The sequence below is a fragment of the Pygocentrus nattereri genome, chromosome 16 (assembly GCF_015220715.1).
Source record: "Pygocentrus nattereri isolate fPygNat1 chromosome 16, fPygNat1.pri, whole genome shotgun sequence".
Lineage (NCBI taxonomy): Eukaryota > Metazoa > Chordata > Actinopteri > Characiformes > Serrasalmidae > Pygocentrus > Pygocentrus nattereri.
The window spans coordinates 12,065,486-12,080,786 of NC_051226.1; the positions used below are offsets into that span (position 1 = coordinate 12,065,486).

The following is a 15,301-nucleotide window of genomic DNA, read 5'->3' on the forward strand; positions in this document are numbered from 1 at the left end:
AAAAGATATAATAAAATATTTGCAGAAATGTGAGGGGTATACTCACTTTTTTAACTTTTAAAATATTAACTATTAACTACATAATTAACTATATAGTTACCTATAAACTAGTAATAAATCATTTAAATAACAATCGCAAATATATAAATATCACATTATCTAAATGACATTAGTGCACATTTTTAAGAGTTGCAGTCCATTAAGAGTGCTTTATTATCTACAATAATCTAGTTGAACCTCAGATTGAGGATTAACATTTACAGCATTTGGCTGATGCTCTTATCCAGAGCACCTTACAATTTGATCATTTTACACAAGTAGGCCAAGGTAGTGTTAGGAGTCTTGCCCAAGGACTCTTATTGGTATAGTGCAGGGTGCTTATCCAAGCAGGAGGAAGAATGCGCATTCTGTTTCAGCTGTGGAACAATGGACCAGCTTCTCAACCTCTCACGAATTGTTGAGGGGGCATGGGAGTTTGCCAACTGCGTTCCCTGAAATATCTTGTGGGAGGTCTTCCAGGAGTATGGGGTGCTGGGGCTACTACTCCGGGCCGTTCAACCTCTGTACTTCCGGAGTTACAGCTGTGTTCGTATACTCGGCATTAAGTTGGACTCTTTCAGTGTTAGCGTTGGACTCCACCAGGGTTGTGCCCTGTCTCCTCTCCTGTTTGTGATATTCATGGACAGGGTGTCAAGGCGTAGCCGGGGTCAGGAGGGCATTATGTGTGGAGGCCGGAGGATGGCGTCTGTGCTATTTGCAGACGATGTTGTTCTTTTGGTTGGATCGCATGGATGCCTCCAGCACTCACTGGAGCAGTTTGCAGCTGAGTGTGAAACCGTTGGTTTGTGGATCAGCACCTCCAACTCTGAGTCCATGGTCATAGCCGGGAAAAGGATGGCATGTCCAACATACAGTCAATCCAAATTAGCAAATAAACAAAACATTCAAAAGATTGTGATTTTATGTCTGTCAGTGTGTTCGTTTAGCCAAGACTCTACTTGAGGAATCTACAGTTATACCTACAATAATAGGTGACCGTAAAAGGTGGTGAGCAGTGGCATATATTTATAACAGTGACTTCATATGGAAATATACAACTGTTGATGAATTTAATTTAATTTAATTTTCAATATGTTGTAGTCAACCTTTTTATGAACACTTCTGTGTTAGAAATTGTAACCTCCCAAACAGTAATTGTATGGCATAAATGGCAAAACTTATATCAATTGTATCCACAAGCTATGTTAAAGTTTCTCTCTAGGGACATTAACTTACATGTTAAGAATCCATCAGCTAGTAACACGATGCAACTCATTAGAGACTTAGATATTTGGTTTGAAGCAGCAGGTGGGCAGCTGTACCCACAAGCTAGTCCACATCCTGCACCTGGTAAACACTGAAGGTTTAAACCCAAACTTGTCCCTCATCTCTGATGTTTTCATATCTGATAATAACTAGATATTTTTAAAGTCAGTATAGAAGTAAGAAAGAACTTGCCTGAAAGTTGTTTTAAAAAAATACAATGACTCAGAAACAGTTTGAAAGCATTTATAATAGTGCATCAAATGCAGCTCTGATTTTCTCCGGTAATGATCTGGTCTCTGATTTAAATGCTAGATTAAAGGAAACTTGTGACATTCACCAGTAAAATGGAAAAAAAACTCACATTTTCAGGATATATATTTAATATGGACATATTGTAACACAGAATCTATATATTCATTCATGAGCTTTTGCTTAAGGGAAGGTTTGTAATGCAGAAATGTTGCACACTAAAAACTTGCATTTCTCTGAAATATAGAGAGAAGCAAGAAATGCGTTTTACCTCCTTTATTCAAAGCTCTCTGATAGCTTTGTTTTCAAGCATGTTGATCAGTGGAAGCTCATTTAATGTTTTGCAGTCAATCATTAAATGGAAATCTTTCTTCAAAATTTAAATATTAAGTTTTACATGATGTTAAGGAGTCCAGTAAAAGTTATAAAGACAAAACAATGCTCAGAACAGAAAGTAGCACTGAAAGTGAAGTATTTTAAATTTGTGCAAAGGCAGTTGTCTGTGTCTGTCTGTCTGCCCTGCGATGGATTGGTGACCTGTCCAGGGTGTATCCTGCCTTCCGCCCGAAGACTGCTGGGATAGGCTCCAGCACCCCCCCGTGACCCTGACGGAGAAGCGGCTTAGATAATGGATGGATGGATGGATGGATGGCAAAGGCAGTTTCTGTTATTCGGACTTAAGCCTGACTTGTTGACTATTATTGTAGAGCATAAGAGGATCATCACCTGTAAACATGCCAAAAAGGGTGTGTAATTGTTTTATAGGTGAATTACAAACTTTCAAGGTTAAGCATCTATGTTCAGAACTAAGTCTACAAACTTGATTAGTGGAGAGTGATTGTGGAGACTAACAGTGCTTCATGCCCGGAACATAAGAGTCATCTCATTTCAGCTGCATCGTTCTGCATTTTGGACAAAGAGAGGACAGTTTTTCAGTACTGAGACAAATACAGGTACCTATAATATGATTACTGAAATCTGTAGGAAATAGAAATGACAGTAATGATAAACTACAGTTATTTAAACTGACATCATGATAAATATGATACATCAACTGCTGAAGCAGGCCAAATGGAGTTAAGCTATTTCTATTTTATTCTATAAATCTTAGGTAATGAACATCTTTGTTGCATAAATCATAACTCATTGCCAGATACACAGGCTTATACAGTCACACACACATTTACGTTTAGGGGCAATGTAGCATACCCAATTGGCCTGACTGCATGTCTTTGGACTGTGGGAGGAAATCTGCAGATACGGGGAGAACATGCAAACTCCACACAGAAAGGTCACATTGTGTTGTTGATTTTACAATATGTTAAGGCTAATCAGGCAAAGAAAAATGAGAAAAAAGAAATGGCAAAAAAAAACAGTGATGATGTTCCAGCAGACCGAAATGTTGGCTGTTTATGTCTCTCTTTTCTTCATCATGTTTGAATGTTCGCTTTCATCTAGGCTTAGTGTGGTGTCATCAGTAAACTGTTTTTGACAGCATCTTTAGTTCTTTTTTTCGTATTTTCTTCTGATAAACTGGTGCGTGAGTTCTTCTGCGTTTAGAATTCCTTGTCTTAAGACAGTAGCTCTCGCTTCATGAAGGGCTTGAGTTTTGATAAGTTAATTAAGGTTTTTACAGAGTGGAAGCACAAAGATGTGCAGAGCAAAAGTCACCACTGATCTGTTTCTAATGGTTTATTTATTTTTCATTCTTGCAAACAAATAACATGACCTAAAATATGAAGTGGGTGGTGGGCCCCGCCTCTACCACTATCTGTGAGTGTGTGTTTACTCACTGCTGAAGTAATACAGTGTTGAGATCAGAACCAGGACCAGGACCAGGACCAGAAGAACACCAACACTTGGCCAAAGCACCAGAGGATTACAGCCTGTAACAGAACCAGTCACTGCAAACATTATGCTAATAGTAGGCAATACGGCAGATATATAACACTACAATACTTGAATGCATTTTCACCATATACAACATCCCAGTGAAATTATAGTAAATATTTATAGGACATCATTACTACATGCTAATGTTAAGTGATACTTATTAGCCCCACAATGGGGAAATTCCACCTCCGCATTTAACCCATCCATGAAGTGAAACACCACATACACACTAGTGAGCACACTTTCCCAGAGCAGTGGGCAGCCCTATCCACGGCACCAAGGGAGCAGTTGGAGGTTAGGTGTCTTGCTCTAGGACACCTCAGTCATGAACTGTCGGCGCTGGGGATCAAACCGGCAACCTTCCAGCTGCAGGGCCAGTTCCCTAACCTCCTGCCCACGACTGCCCCGAAGAGGACATTTTTCAATTCTTAAAGTGTTTCCCCCCTCTTTAGCTCAAATCCTGTTTTAGAACATCTGCAATTTATGCTATAACCGGAACGTCACTTAAAAATATATTGCTGTTGTTGGAAGAAAACCTTGTATCTCCTAAATAAGAACTTTACAGGAGCAGGAACACACCTACTTTACTTTTAATGTAAGTCAGTGGAACCACACTTTTTTCCAGGTCATTTTGGATCATTTACTTTGGTCCAATCTCCATGAAAAAGTATGTCAAAAACTGAAAAACTACAAAAATGGAGATATGAGGTTTTCTTCCGACAGCAGCGATATAGTTGTTTTTGTTAGTAACATTCAGAAAGTTCCCAGTATGTTCTTCTCCTAACTTTCTGCACAGGCCAAAACAGAACATGTATTGTTGTTAAAGTTCTTGAATATCTGAATGCTCAGAAAACTTCTACAGTAACTGTTTTCATGCAATACTATACCTCTCACTGGCTGATTGACCCAAGTTGTTGTTTTCTTTGGAATCTTGACTGTTGGAGGTAGCGTAGTGGGTGTGTGTTCTAGAAAGAAAAGAAAAAAGAAAGTAACACAAACAAAAACATACATAACATATACCTACCTGGTTTATAATGCATGACAGACTGAGTTGGTCCCATTTTAAAACATATATTGTTTTTTGTGATAGAGACCTAGGAATGAATAACAACAATTCTAATCGCTAAAAGGGGAATTCCACCAGCTTTTCAAAATCTATGCATAAATAAAAGGTAAAAACATAGTCATTAAAGGTGGTTGGATGTGAAATGTGTCCGAAGAGTTTAAAGCCTCTAAAAGTTCTCTAACAAAAAGTTTGACATGGTTACAAATGCACTCCTTGATGCCGAAGGCACTGTTTTGCAATATTTATCAGAGTAGATTTTCAGTTAAAACATATCCCTAAAGAAACTTTTTTTCAGATTTATGAGGATATTATTTTATAATTTAATTATTCTCACGATTATATACAAAAAACAAAGAGACAGAGGAGCAGAGAAAGTGCTTTTGGCACCTCCAGGCCTGATGTAGTATCCAGCTGGCATCTGGCTCTTCTGCTCATGCTTTGGACTGTTAAACATGCAGGAATAGAAGCCCGTCTCGTTCTTCTGCAGGCCGGTGATGCGCAGTGAATACATGATCTTGGACCCTTCAATTGCAGACATCTTGAAGCGGGTTCCGTCGATGCCCTCTGCATGCTTCACACTGTTCGCGCTGTTACCAAACACGAGGAACTGGAGCTTTTCGGTTTCCTGGAGGAAACGGTACCAGTACACCTTCTGACACTGGTGGTCCGAGCACTCACAGGTCAGGGTCTCTGAGCCGCCAAGGCTGGGATACAGAATGGTCACTGCAGATACTGCGGGTTGAACCAGGACGACATAGTGAGCAGAACCCTATACATCAGACCATGGATCAGACCATGTAAACTAAATCTGATTATCCATAGAACATTATATACATCATACAATCATAACACTGCAGCACAGAGAAAGTGTACGCTCTGTCTTTGGTGGAACAATTATGTAACAGGACAAAGCATCAGACTGGAAAGAAAGGAGAGGAGAAAAGAACAAAAAAGAGTGTTGTTTTGTAAGAACAGAAATAGCAAAAAAAAATGTTTGAAAGGCTGGTGTGTGTTTTGTTTTTTTTGTAATGATTTAAACCACTTCGTCATATCTTCAGTAACATCCACTAGTTTAGGATAGTATAAACACTGCATTCATTTACCACAAACTGTAAAAGAAGCTACATTTATGAAGTTGCATACAAATGTTCACATCAAGTTATGCAGTTAATATAGTAGTTTTAAGCCTATGTAAATGCTTAGTCAAATAACAACAGGCACTATGGACCTAGTGTATACATCCTTATCCATTTTATATTCACCATAAATACTGCATATACTGCTCTACATATTTCACTCTGACAGGTCTTTGACTTAACCTGGAATCGAGATGACTTACCTGCTGGTAAAAGACCCAGGAATGTCAAGACATGGCTAAGAATCATGTTGGGCTGTTTGCTTTGTTGACACCACTCTACGTGTGTATGAGCGCTTTACTGTTTGTGACTGTCCTCCTTATTCTTCTGTCATATGATAGGGAGGAACTGGAGGCTGTCAGAGAGAGAGAGAGAGAGAGTCAAAGCACATCTATGTACACACACATAGGTGAACACAGATAAACTTGCTTCTTAAAACCAACTTATAAAGTTTTAACAAAGATTCTAACATTCACCAGTGTTTTCCTGTTTGGGATTTGTTCTGAGGTAAGAACAGAATCTACACACACACTCAAGAGCACAAAGGATAAACAGCAATTTCTGTTTGTTTGACCCATTTATTTTCATTATGTCCGTCCCACCTTATTTTCATGTTAGCTCTCTGTCCATAGACCGTCTAGACCCTGATATTGGATTTACCCTTAATAAAAGTCGCTTATCTCAGCATATATGGCCACCACCTCACTCCCCGTTACAAAGGAGGTGAAAAAGTAAGTTTCAAACCCTGTATTACAATTGTCATGCACCCTTTTATAATACCAACCAGCACTAACAATGCACGTTCAGATTCTTTTGCACCAACAGCACCATGCTACCAGGGAGCCAAGATTCTCTGACTTATGAAGAAAGTCCAAGCCAAGAATGCACACATCCTGTACACGTGTGAGCCAGAACTCTTGCCTCCTGCCATGACCACCTATCTAATGTCTGTGGCAGCAGCCAATCTCCTAGTCTCCTAGTTTCCCCGCTGGTTTGGGTTTGTAGCATTGACTGGTGCAGTGTCCCTTTTTCCTGTGCTGCCAACACACCAGTTATCTAACACACCAAATCTAATCCTAGATCCTAGGTTTTTTTTTTCTGCATGTAAATGCAGTCACTAAAGTAGATTTTTATCATTTGAGAATTCTTTTCTGCCTCAGAGTGATGCAAAGAACTCTGTTCATGTATTATTTACAAGCAGAATTGATTAATTTAATGCTCTTCTCACTGGACTTCCAAAAAAAACAATCCATCCTCTTCAACTCGTACAAAATGCAACAACACAGATCCTAAAGAGAGATCATATCACTCCTATTTTGATAGAACTGTTTCTTTCAAGATAGATTTGCTTACTCCACAGAATGTCTGTTGCTATTCGTTTCAACATGTGATCTTAGATCTGCAGATGCTGGCCTTCTGCAAATGCCTTTGGTAAAATACAGGAAACCTGGGGAGGCCTCTTTCGGTTATTATGCTTCTAAACTGCAAAGCATGATTCCACCTTTTGCTAGACAGTCAACCTCAGTGATCACTTTTAAGAAACATTTGTAAACATATCTCTATACTTTAGTGTTTCATTAAATTCCTATGTCTTTTTTGATATTGATCCTTGTAATTTAATCTGTCATGGTTTTATTCAATTTTATTTCAATACTCATATTTTTCTCTATTACTGTTAAGCTTTAACATCTGTCCGTAAAGTACTTTGAACTGCCACTGGTATTAAAACTGCTCAAAAATAAACCTGTTATTATTATTATTATTATTGTTATTGTTGTTGTTGTTTTTGTTGTTGTTGATTACAGCAACCATCCTGTACCAAGTTTATCTAATCAATCCTTAATAAATGAAATTATGTGCTGCTGATGAAATTTAACAAATTCATACAATGACAGGAGAGCAGCTGAAAGTCAGGACCCAAACCTGTGTTCTTTGAACTATATGCATTTAACCAGGTAAATGTAGTTAAAAGTAGTTTTAATCAGTATTGCTGGACATAATCATGCATCATTTGTAGGGTTAGCAGACAAGTAAATACTCACCTTCTACTCCTCATGTACATACAAAAAAGGTACATAAAAGGTTCAGAGGCTTTGAAGTAAATGTTAAACATTGGCTAAAAATGTCCAGTGTTAAGAATTTGGGCTGGACATTAACACTTAATATTCCTCTGTGTGTTCTGTATACTTGGTCTACTTTATCTGAGGAGGATGGGTTCTCCTTCTGAGTTTTGGTTCCTCTCTGTGGTTTGGGTATTTCCTATGGTATTTTTTGGAAGATTTCCAATATCATTATTCTTTCTGTGCTTCTTTAAATGTTTTTCAGACACTTTCACTTTTACCTTCCTCATTATGGGTTTGCAACAGCATTCTGAAAAGTAATGTTGGTTGTCAAAATGCTAAGGAAATAAAATCAATCTAAACAAAAAGCACAAAATTACTGGACAATTACATGTGCCTCAACAAGTAAATGTAATATCACGTCTTTATTGCAGCTCACAGCAGGAGGATGGACAGAAACACCTGTGGATTTTTTTCAGATCTGAAGCAAGATTGGAGCTTGGTTTTCACTCAAAGATCAAAAGCTTTAAGAAGTGTTTATCTGACGGCTGTTTGTCTTGCACAGTTGTTAAACATCTGGTTATCTTATAATGCTTTGAACTCCAGTTTTGGAAACTCTTGTTTTTTTCCTTTGGCCTTCTCCTTCTTATATAAGCGGATTATTTTGTAACTAATCTCCACAGAAATATCTTTGCCATTTTGCCATGTTCATGAGAAAGATTTTCTAAGGCAACTAAGATGTGTTTGGATAGCTGTGTAAATGTTGGTGTCTCTTAGAAAGTCAACTCTTTTGAAGCAGCTTTTGTTGGGAGCTGTAACTGGTTGGTTTTAAGATCAGAAGGATGGAGGAATTAAAGTGGCAGTAGAGTACACAAAGATAAATAGTGGGTAAATTATATACTAATAGATTTGATATTATAATTAGTGCTGAGGCTTCTAGATTGTATATTATACATGATACTGAGGCTTTTGTGTAATTTTCTGGTTATTATTTTCTGCCTAAAAAAGGAATAACCTGTTAACTGCTAAATGAAATAACAGCCAAAGTCCTCAGTATTCATGTGGATCAAAGTGTTGATGTAATAACATATAACTGACTGAAAGCCTGAACTCTGGAGTTTATCACTGTCTATTACCATAAGCTAAGCTCATTTCCATTCAGCTCAAATGCTGAGTACATAATTCACATTTCTGCATAGAGAGGGGCAATATGACAATGTTTCATTATGTCTTGATAAATGTGGCACTGTACGTTCATTCTGTCTAAGTTCTCAAACATCAGAAAAACAAAATATTGTGAAATTATAATATATCATAAAAATCTTCATGTCATGATGCTGTGTTTTTGCCCAATCACATTTCTACTAATATCTAGTCTCCAGCAGCCTGCTCTAGCCTTGACTGGCTGCTAACTCACTCCCATAGCAGTATTGTTGCCAGCTTCAGTGGCATGTAAATGTATTGTTTAACACTTCTTCATCCAGAAATGCTCTGTTATAGTTTGGTAATGCATTCGTCACATATTCTACACGTTAACTGAGATTTTACACATCTCCACTATTGTCTTCTGTTGGAGGAATGAGTAATAATTTATTCTATCCTCTTTACACCAAACTCTTGGGAAATTGGTCGTTTTTTTAGATTTCCAGCAAAGCTGGAGCATATTGTAAAGTTTTTCAGGGGTATTCTGGACATTGTTACAGCTCCTAGGCTATAATTTGCCACAGTACCACCTTGAGGCAGACCAGTGCTAGATCTCAAGTTAAATAAAAATATTGAAGACAGAAGCCTGGTGACTGTAAAACAGCTAAACAATGAGCTTCCCTATTTTTCCCTAATGAATAGCATAACTTCATAATAAGTTCATTATTTTTGATAGAACTTAGATTTTTTATTTTGAGGCATTCAGGCACCCCCTGTATTTTGTTTCTTGATGTCAACTGGCTGCATTCATTCAATAAAAATGCATAGAAACTTTTATTCACTTATGGACAATTTTTGTAAAATTATGGAATTGTTAAAATTCTACTGTATGATACAATAAATTTTACTTTACTGCAAATCATGCCTAGTGTGGTCAGTCAGATCCAAATTCTCTGAAATTATGTATTTGTTGCAATAGTACTATATAATTAAATAGTATTTTACTATAAAAATAATACTTAGAAAGGTAATTAAGGGCCAACATCCAACAGAAATCATGCTGTTATTACAACAGTACACTCTCACCCTCAATGAAATATCTTCAGTACCTTTAGTTAGAGAACATTGCTGTGCATTGCATTGTATATGTATATTATGCAGGGCTGAAAAACAAGTATCTGGAATATATATTCAAAATACAAAAATTGAGTATCTGTATTCAGTCAGTTATATTTTGTGGAATATGGTTACTTTTTAAATTTTAGGACAGTAATTTTAGATACTATATAATGTTTAATACTCTATTTCAGAATCTGCCCACAACATAGCAAACATACTCGTTAGACAAATTCTAAAGAGGACCTTAACAGCTTTATTACAAACACTTTTCCTGCTAAAGCCTGAGTAAACTGCTAAATCAATGTGATAACAATGTGATTTAGGGGGTGTGGCCATGCAAAGTGGCTCTCAGGGCATTCCACACTTCAAGGTAAGAAGGATGCTCATTGTTGCTGTTGTTGCTGATGTTGCTGTTATTAGTGTGGTTGTGTTGGTGGGAGTAAACTGTGTCCAAGGAGGGTAGGCTTTGCAGTTAACTAGTAATTGAAGTGTATTCCCTCCTCAAGTGTTGTGTCCTCCTGTATTAGCCCTGTTTTGTGTTTGCATTAGCACTGGGCTAGTCATTTCTTACTGTCTATTAAAATGCCTGCTCAAAATAAAAGATCATTCACCTGTATATGCTATGTTTTCTGCATCTCTTTCTATGCTGACACTACATTGGTGTCAGAAGTGAGATATGGCACACTGAATGAAAAGAAATTGAGTGGCACATCAATAAACTTGAAGGCGGATGGCAAAGAGGACATAGCCTGAAGGAAGGGGGTACTGAGCACTCTGCCTGCTCATTCTCTGATAGGTCCAGCCAGCCAAGAGAAAGGCAGCTGGCTGTAGAAGATGGAAAGGGAAACAGGGCAATGAGGCTCATTAGTGGAGCAGTTAACTAGTAGCTCTGTACTCTGCACAGCAAGTAGTTGCCTGGCATCACAGCTGAATGGTATCCATCACTGCAACACAGCTGCATTTGGCACTGGAGGGGAAAGCCCTACAGATGCTTGTGGATCAACAAGATGACCTAGTGGTGCTGATCACAGCCCTCCAGTAACAGATGCTGGAAACCTGGTTGGCCAGTGGCTGCTCCCTGAGAGGCAGAGGCTAAAGGTAAGCATACTGGACCTGATCACAACAATTCAACAGGCATACACAGTGTTTGAGAAGGCTGTGCAGGAGGAAGTGCCAGTGGAGCACTTCCTGAATGCCCTGCTGGCAGAGCTTGCGCATGCTATGAAAATGCTGTGGCAAGCAACAGTGCTAGGCAGCAGGTTAGCTCAAAGAGGACAAAACATTCTGAGCAGCCCTCAACCAAGCAGTGGCAGAGGGATTGTTGTGCTGGTGCTGCACAAAGAAGGGACAGGAAATGGCCTGCTGCTCTCACTGACACTGAGTCTTTGTTATCACTATGACATCCTGGCATGCTCCCTCACACCTAAAGTGGCTTTTGAAGAGATTTTGTTCAGGCTGAGTTGGCAACCAAGATTCAGCCATGCAAAGTGGCTCTCAGAGCTCCTGGGTAAGAAGAATACTTATTGCTGCTGTTATTAGTGTGGTTATGTTGCCTGGAGTAAACTGTGCGGAGGGTGGGCTTTGCTGTTAAATAGCAGTTGGAAGTCTACCCTCCTCAGTTTTTGTGTCCTCCCACAACACTGCCTCTCTGTGTTTTGTGCTGGGGTTGGGGGTCATTGAGCCATCAAGTGGTCCTAGCCAAAAAGAAAGATGGTAGCAAGCATTTTTATGTGGACTACTGGTGGCTCAATGACATTACCAGGCCAAACTCATGTCCGCTCCTGCACATTGACAACAGCTCACTGGCTCAGCTCATTGGACCAGTGGAGTGGATATTGTGCAGGTAGCACTGGCTCCGGACACCAGAGAAATGATGGCGCTATTGCACTTTATGGCCTTCAGTCTTTGTAATGCACAGGCTGCGTTCGAGTGGCTGATGGGCAAATGCTCACTGGCATGCCCAAGAACCAGTGAATCAACTGTCTGGGTAGTGCACAGGTCCAAGCACTCAGTTTTCAAGACACACTCACAAACTTAGAGCAGATGTTCCAAGCAATCAAGTCTGCAAACCTTTGGCTGCACCCTAAGACATGCAGCCTCCTTCAGTGGTGTGTAAGATTCCCGGGTCACATGGTAAGCAACGCAAGGGTAAAAACAGACCTGGCATGGTGCAGCAGTAGCTCATACCATGGAGCTTCAGGGAGTTATGAAGCTTCTTATACTACTAGTGCTTCATGTGAGGGTTTGCTAAAATAGCTGCCACATTGCACAGGCTTACTCAAAATTCCACTTCTTTGCAATCTGACATGGAAGTGGAATATGTGTTTTCTATCCTTCCCACCAGGGCATGCCCTGTGGCCGTCACCACCCTGCCCCTCCACAGTCCTAGTGACCCAACCCAGTCCCACCGCATCAGGTCCGCTGCTACTGAGGATGGTGACAGCAGCAGCAGCCCTCCTCCCTACTGCCTTCCTCTTTTTTGCTGTCCACTGTCTGGTGGCACTGGCATGGCAACTGTTTGCATTGCTCTCTGCCTTGGTTTCACAGCTAGCCACTGTGATGAGCTTCACTTGCCCTGTTTTCAATCCCAATGTTTTTCTTCCTGAGGTCAAGCATGGCCCTGGATGTCAGCAAGAGGTTCTTACAGAGGATGTATGTATCTCATATGGGTGCAAGCCAAAACTTGCATGTTTGGCTCAGACCCCCAGGGCAACTGAGAGCTGCTTTCTCTCCCTCAGGTTAATTTGCCCGGTGGTGACTGACCTGAGTTAGATGGTTCCCCCAGATCTCCCAGCCATCTGACGTAGCTGAGAAACTGACAAGCTTATGCCAACAAGTGCGATCTGCCATTTATGCTGCACTGTGATGGCATCCAGGCTCCCTGACCAGCTTCCATTTCACCATTGCTTGGTGCTCCTCCACCACGCCACACTGTGTTGTAGCACCAACCGTGCCTTGAGCTCCTTTTGCCGCTTCACGCTGTGTTGCCTGCCTTGCTGTCTCCTTGCTAAGATAAGGCTCCACTATAATCACCTTACTGTTAGTATGCTAATCCACTTATTATTCTCAGTGTCTGAAGTTGCACAAATGGCCACTGGTAGAAAATAATTCCTGTGGCATTCTGTGGTACATCTGGGTGGTCTCAGTTTATTGCTGAATGTGCTCTAGTATGACTCCAGTGTGATTTGTATGGGATAAGAGGCATTGTCCATAATGCTAAGTTGTTTCCATAGCATCCTTTTGTCTGAGGCCCCCAAAAAAGACTCCAGTTCCACTCCCAGGACAGAATCCACTTTCCTGATGAGTTTGCTGAATCTATTTGAATCAGCTTCCTTTGCTCTGCTGCACCAGCACACAACAGCCAGCTCTGACCTTTCTTGTATAGAGCCTGTGTGATATTAGTCCAGTCCATCTTATTGTCCATCTATGTAGACTCTCAGGTACTGCCTCAAAGATATCCACCTCTATTTCACTGATGCTGACAGGCAAATCCTTTGCCATCCTCAGAGCCTGTGGCTCCTAAAGCTCCTCAGTATACTGGACAAGAAGGTAGATGCCTGCACAAGCCTGATCATCAATGCAAGTACGCTCCCCCGATTCAACCACTTATTATGTCCACCTGCACATGCAAAATCTAGTATACCTCTTGTCCACTCACACCCACAAAAGCAGTAGAAATGATTATTGTAATGCCCTTCTTACTGAACTTCCTAAGAAAACAATTCATTTTCTACAACTTGTACAAAATGTAGCAGCTCAGATTGTTTACATCATAGAGTGTCTGTCTGTTTTTGTCATGTGTTGAACTCACACTTCTATTAGACAGTCAAGCTCAGTACACACCTTGAAGAACATTTTTAAAATGTATTTCTTTAACTTGGCATTCAATTAAAATTCAGTGTCTGTTTACTATTTCTTTTTAACTTCATCTGTCATTGTCTTGTCAATTACTCTAAAGCATTATCAGATATTTTGAGCTGATACCAGCATTTTATTATTACTTTTTAATTATTAATATTATTTATTTTAATTATTTATTTTCATTATAATAATAATAATAATTATTATTATTATTACTAGTAGTAGTAGTTGTAGTAGTAGTAGAAGTAACTCAGCAATCCTCTCTCAGACTGCTTTTTTCTTGTTTTACCTTTCTTTATACTCTACACTCAACTCTCACTTTTTTCAGTAACATGAGCAGAAGAAGAATAAATCCAAGAAGTAATTCAAAGAAACCATTGCTAGCGGTGCTCACCTTACATAATTTATTACATCTACTGATATGGATGGACATTTTAAGTAATTTTTCCATCCGAGTACTTACATTCACAGCCAGTATTTAAGTGCTGCTAATGCTATCTAGCTAACAAATGCTAATGTTAAGTGTTTCAGTCACACTGGAGGACCTGACAAGCCATCTAGCACAAAGTTAAAGGTGGCTTTTTATTCACCAGCTTCTTGTTTGAATTTTCTTTTCCAGAGGAGGGGCAGAATCTCTCCAGTGTTTTGAATTTGGACTCCAGTACATCCTTAGTGTGTTATATAGCTTTTCATGCATGTAAACGTCCTGCAAAGTCGCATGCAAGAGGGAGTAAGTCTCTTCCTCTCACTCTTTGAATTGTGTAATCATGACCAGTAGGTGGCAGTAGATGTGTAGAAGTTGCTTAAAGTCATGTACACTTTTGTGATTATGTGTCACTTTTGGTGTTCTTTGGTGTTCTGTTGCACTTTCTGCCCCACCTCCGTCCACTAAAAGCACTCTGGGACCCACCTCTGACGAGCCTAAACACACACACACACACACACACACACACACACACACACACACACACACACACACACACACACACACACACACAAACACACACACACACACACACACACACACACACACACAAACACACACACACACACACACACATATGTGTGTGTGTGTGTGTGTGTGTGTATAATAAATATATATATATACATATATATATATATATATATATATATATATATATATATATATATATATATATATATATATATATATTACTTGCATATGAACAGTAATTTCTTAATGATATTCTAGGGTCAATTTTCTTGCAGCTGGTGTTGTCATGTATGTGAAAACATTTGAATAAATGAAAAATAAGGCTTTCAAAATTCATTTAATTCTTTTGATAGGATGAGCATTTTATATCTGCAAGAATCTGTTTATGTTCACATTTATTTTGTAGCTTTTATAAGATCTTATTTTTAAATGATTATCAATTTTACTATACAGAAAATGTCAGCTGCCACAATCAGACATTAATTGTGTACATTGTGTACATAAATTGTATATT

At 39.2% G+C, this 15,301-nt stretch overlaps 1 protein-coding gene across 4 annotated transcripts; it reads right to left on the reverse strand.

The window, feature by feature from the left end:
- Positions 1 to 1,532: 1,532 nt before the first annotated feature.
- LOC119265386 lies at positions 1,533 to 5,975 on the reverse strand. Of its 4 annotated transcripts, none has more exons than XR_005131620.1 (6): positions 5,853 to 5,968; positions 4,901 to 5,245; positions 4,335 to 4,412; positions 3,348 to 3,440; positions 2,375 to 2,456; positions 1,533 to 2,280 (listed from the first exon to the last, which is right to left on the reverse strand). XR_005131620.1 is itself a non-coding variant. In XM_037545812.1 (6 exons), the coding sequence occupies exons 1-5, from the start codon at positions 5,896 to 5,898 to the stop codon at positions 2,443 to 2,445; spliced, it is 576 nt and encodes a 191-aa protein (XP_037401709.1). In that variant the 5' UTR covers positions 5,899 to 5,969; the 3' UTR covers positions 1,533 to 2,280; positions 2,407 to 2,442. The 4 variants fall into 4 exon arrangements, 3 of the variants coding, with proteins under 3 accessions (XP_037401709.1, XP_037401707.1, XP_037401708.1); XM_037545812.1 differs by having other exon boundaries at positions 2,407 to 2,456; positions 5,853 to 5,969; XM_037545810.1 differs by having other exon boundaries at positions 1,533 to 2,831; positions 5,853 to 5,975.
- Positions 5,976 to 15,301: the final 9,326 nt, after the last annotated feature.

Coding starts and splice junctions, on each gene's coding strand:
- LOC119265386 (XM_037545810.1), bottom strand. CDS start 5,898: ATGATTCTTAGCCATGTCTTGACATTCCTGGGTCTTTTACCAGCAG. Junction 5,246..5,852: donor CCTGGGTCTTTTACCAGCAG/GTAAGTCATCTC, acceptor TTCAACCCGCAG/TATCTGCAGTGACCATTCTG. Junction 4,413..4,900: donor ATACTACATCAGGCCTGGAG/GTGCCAAAAGCA, acceptor TTTTCTTTCTAG/AACACACACCCACTACGCTA.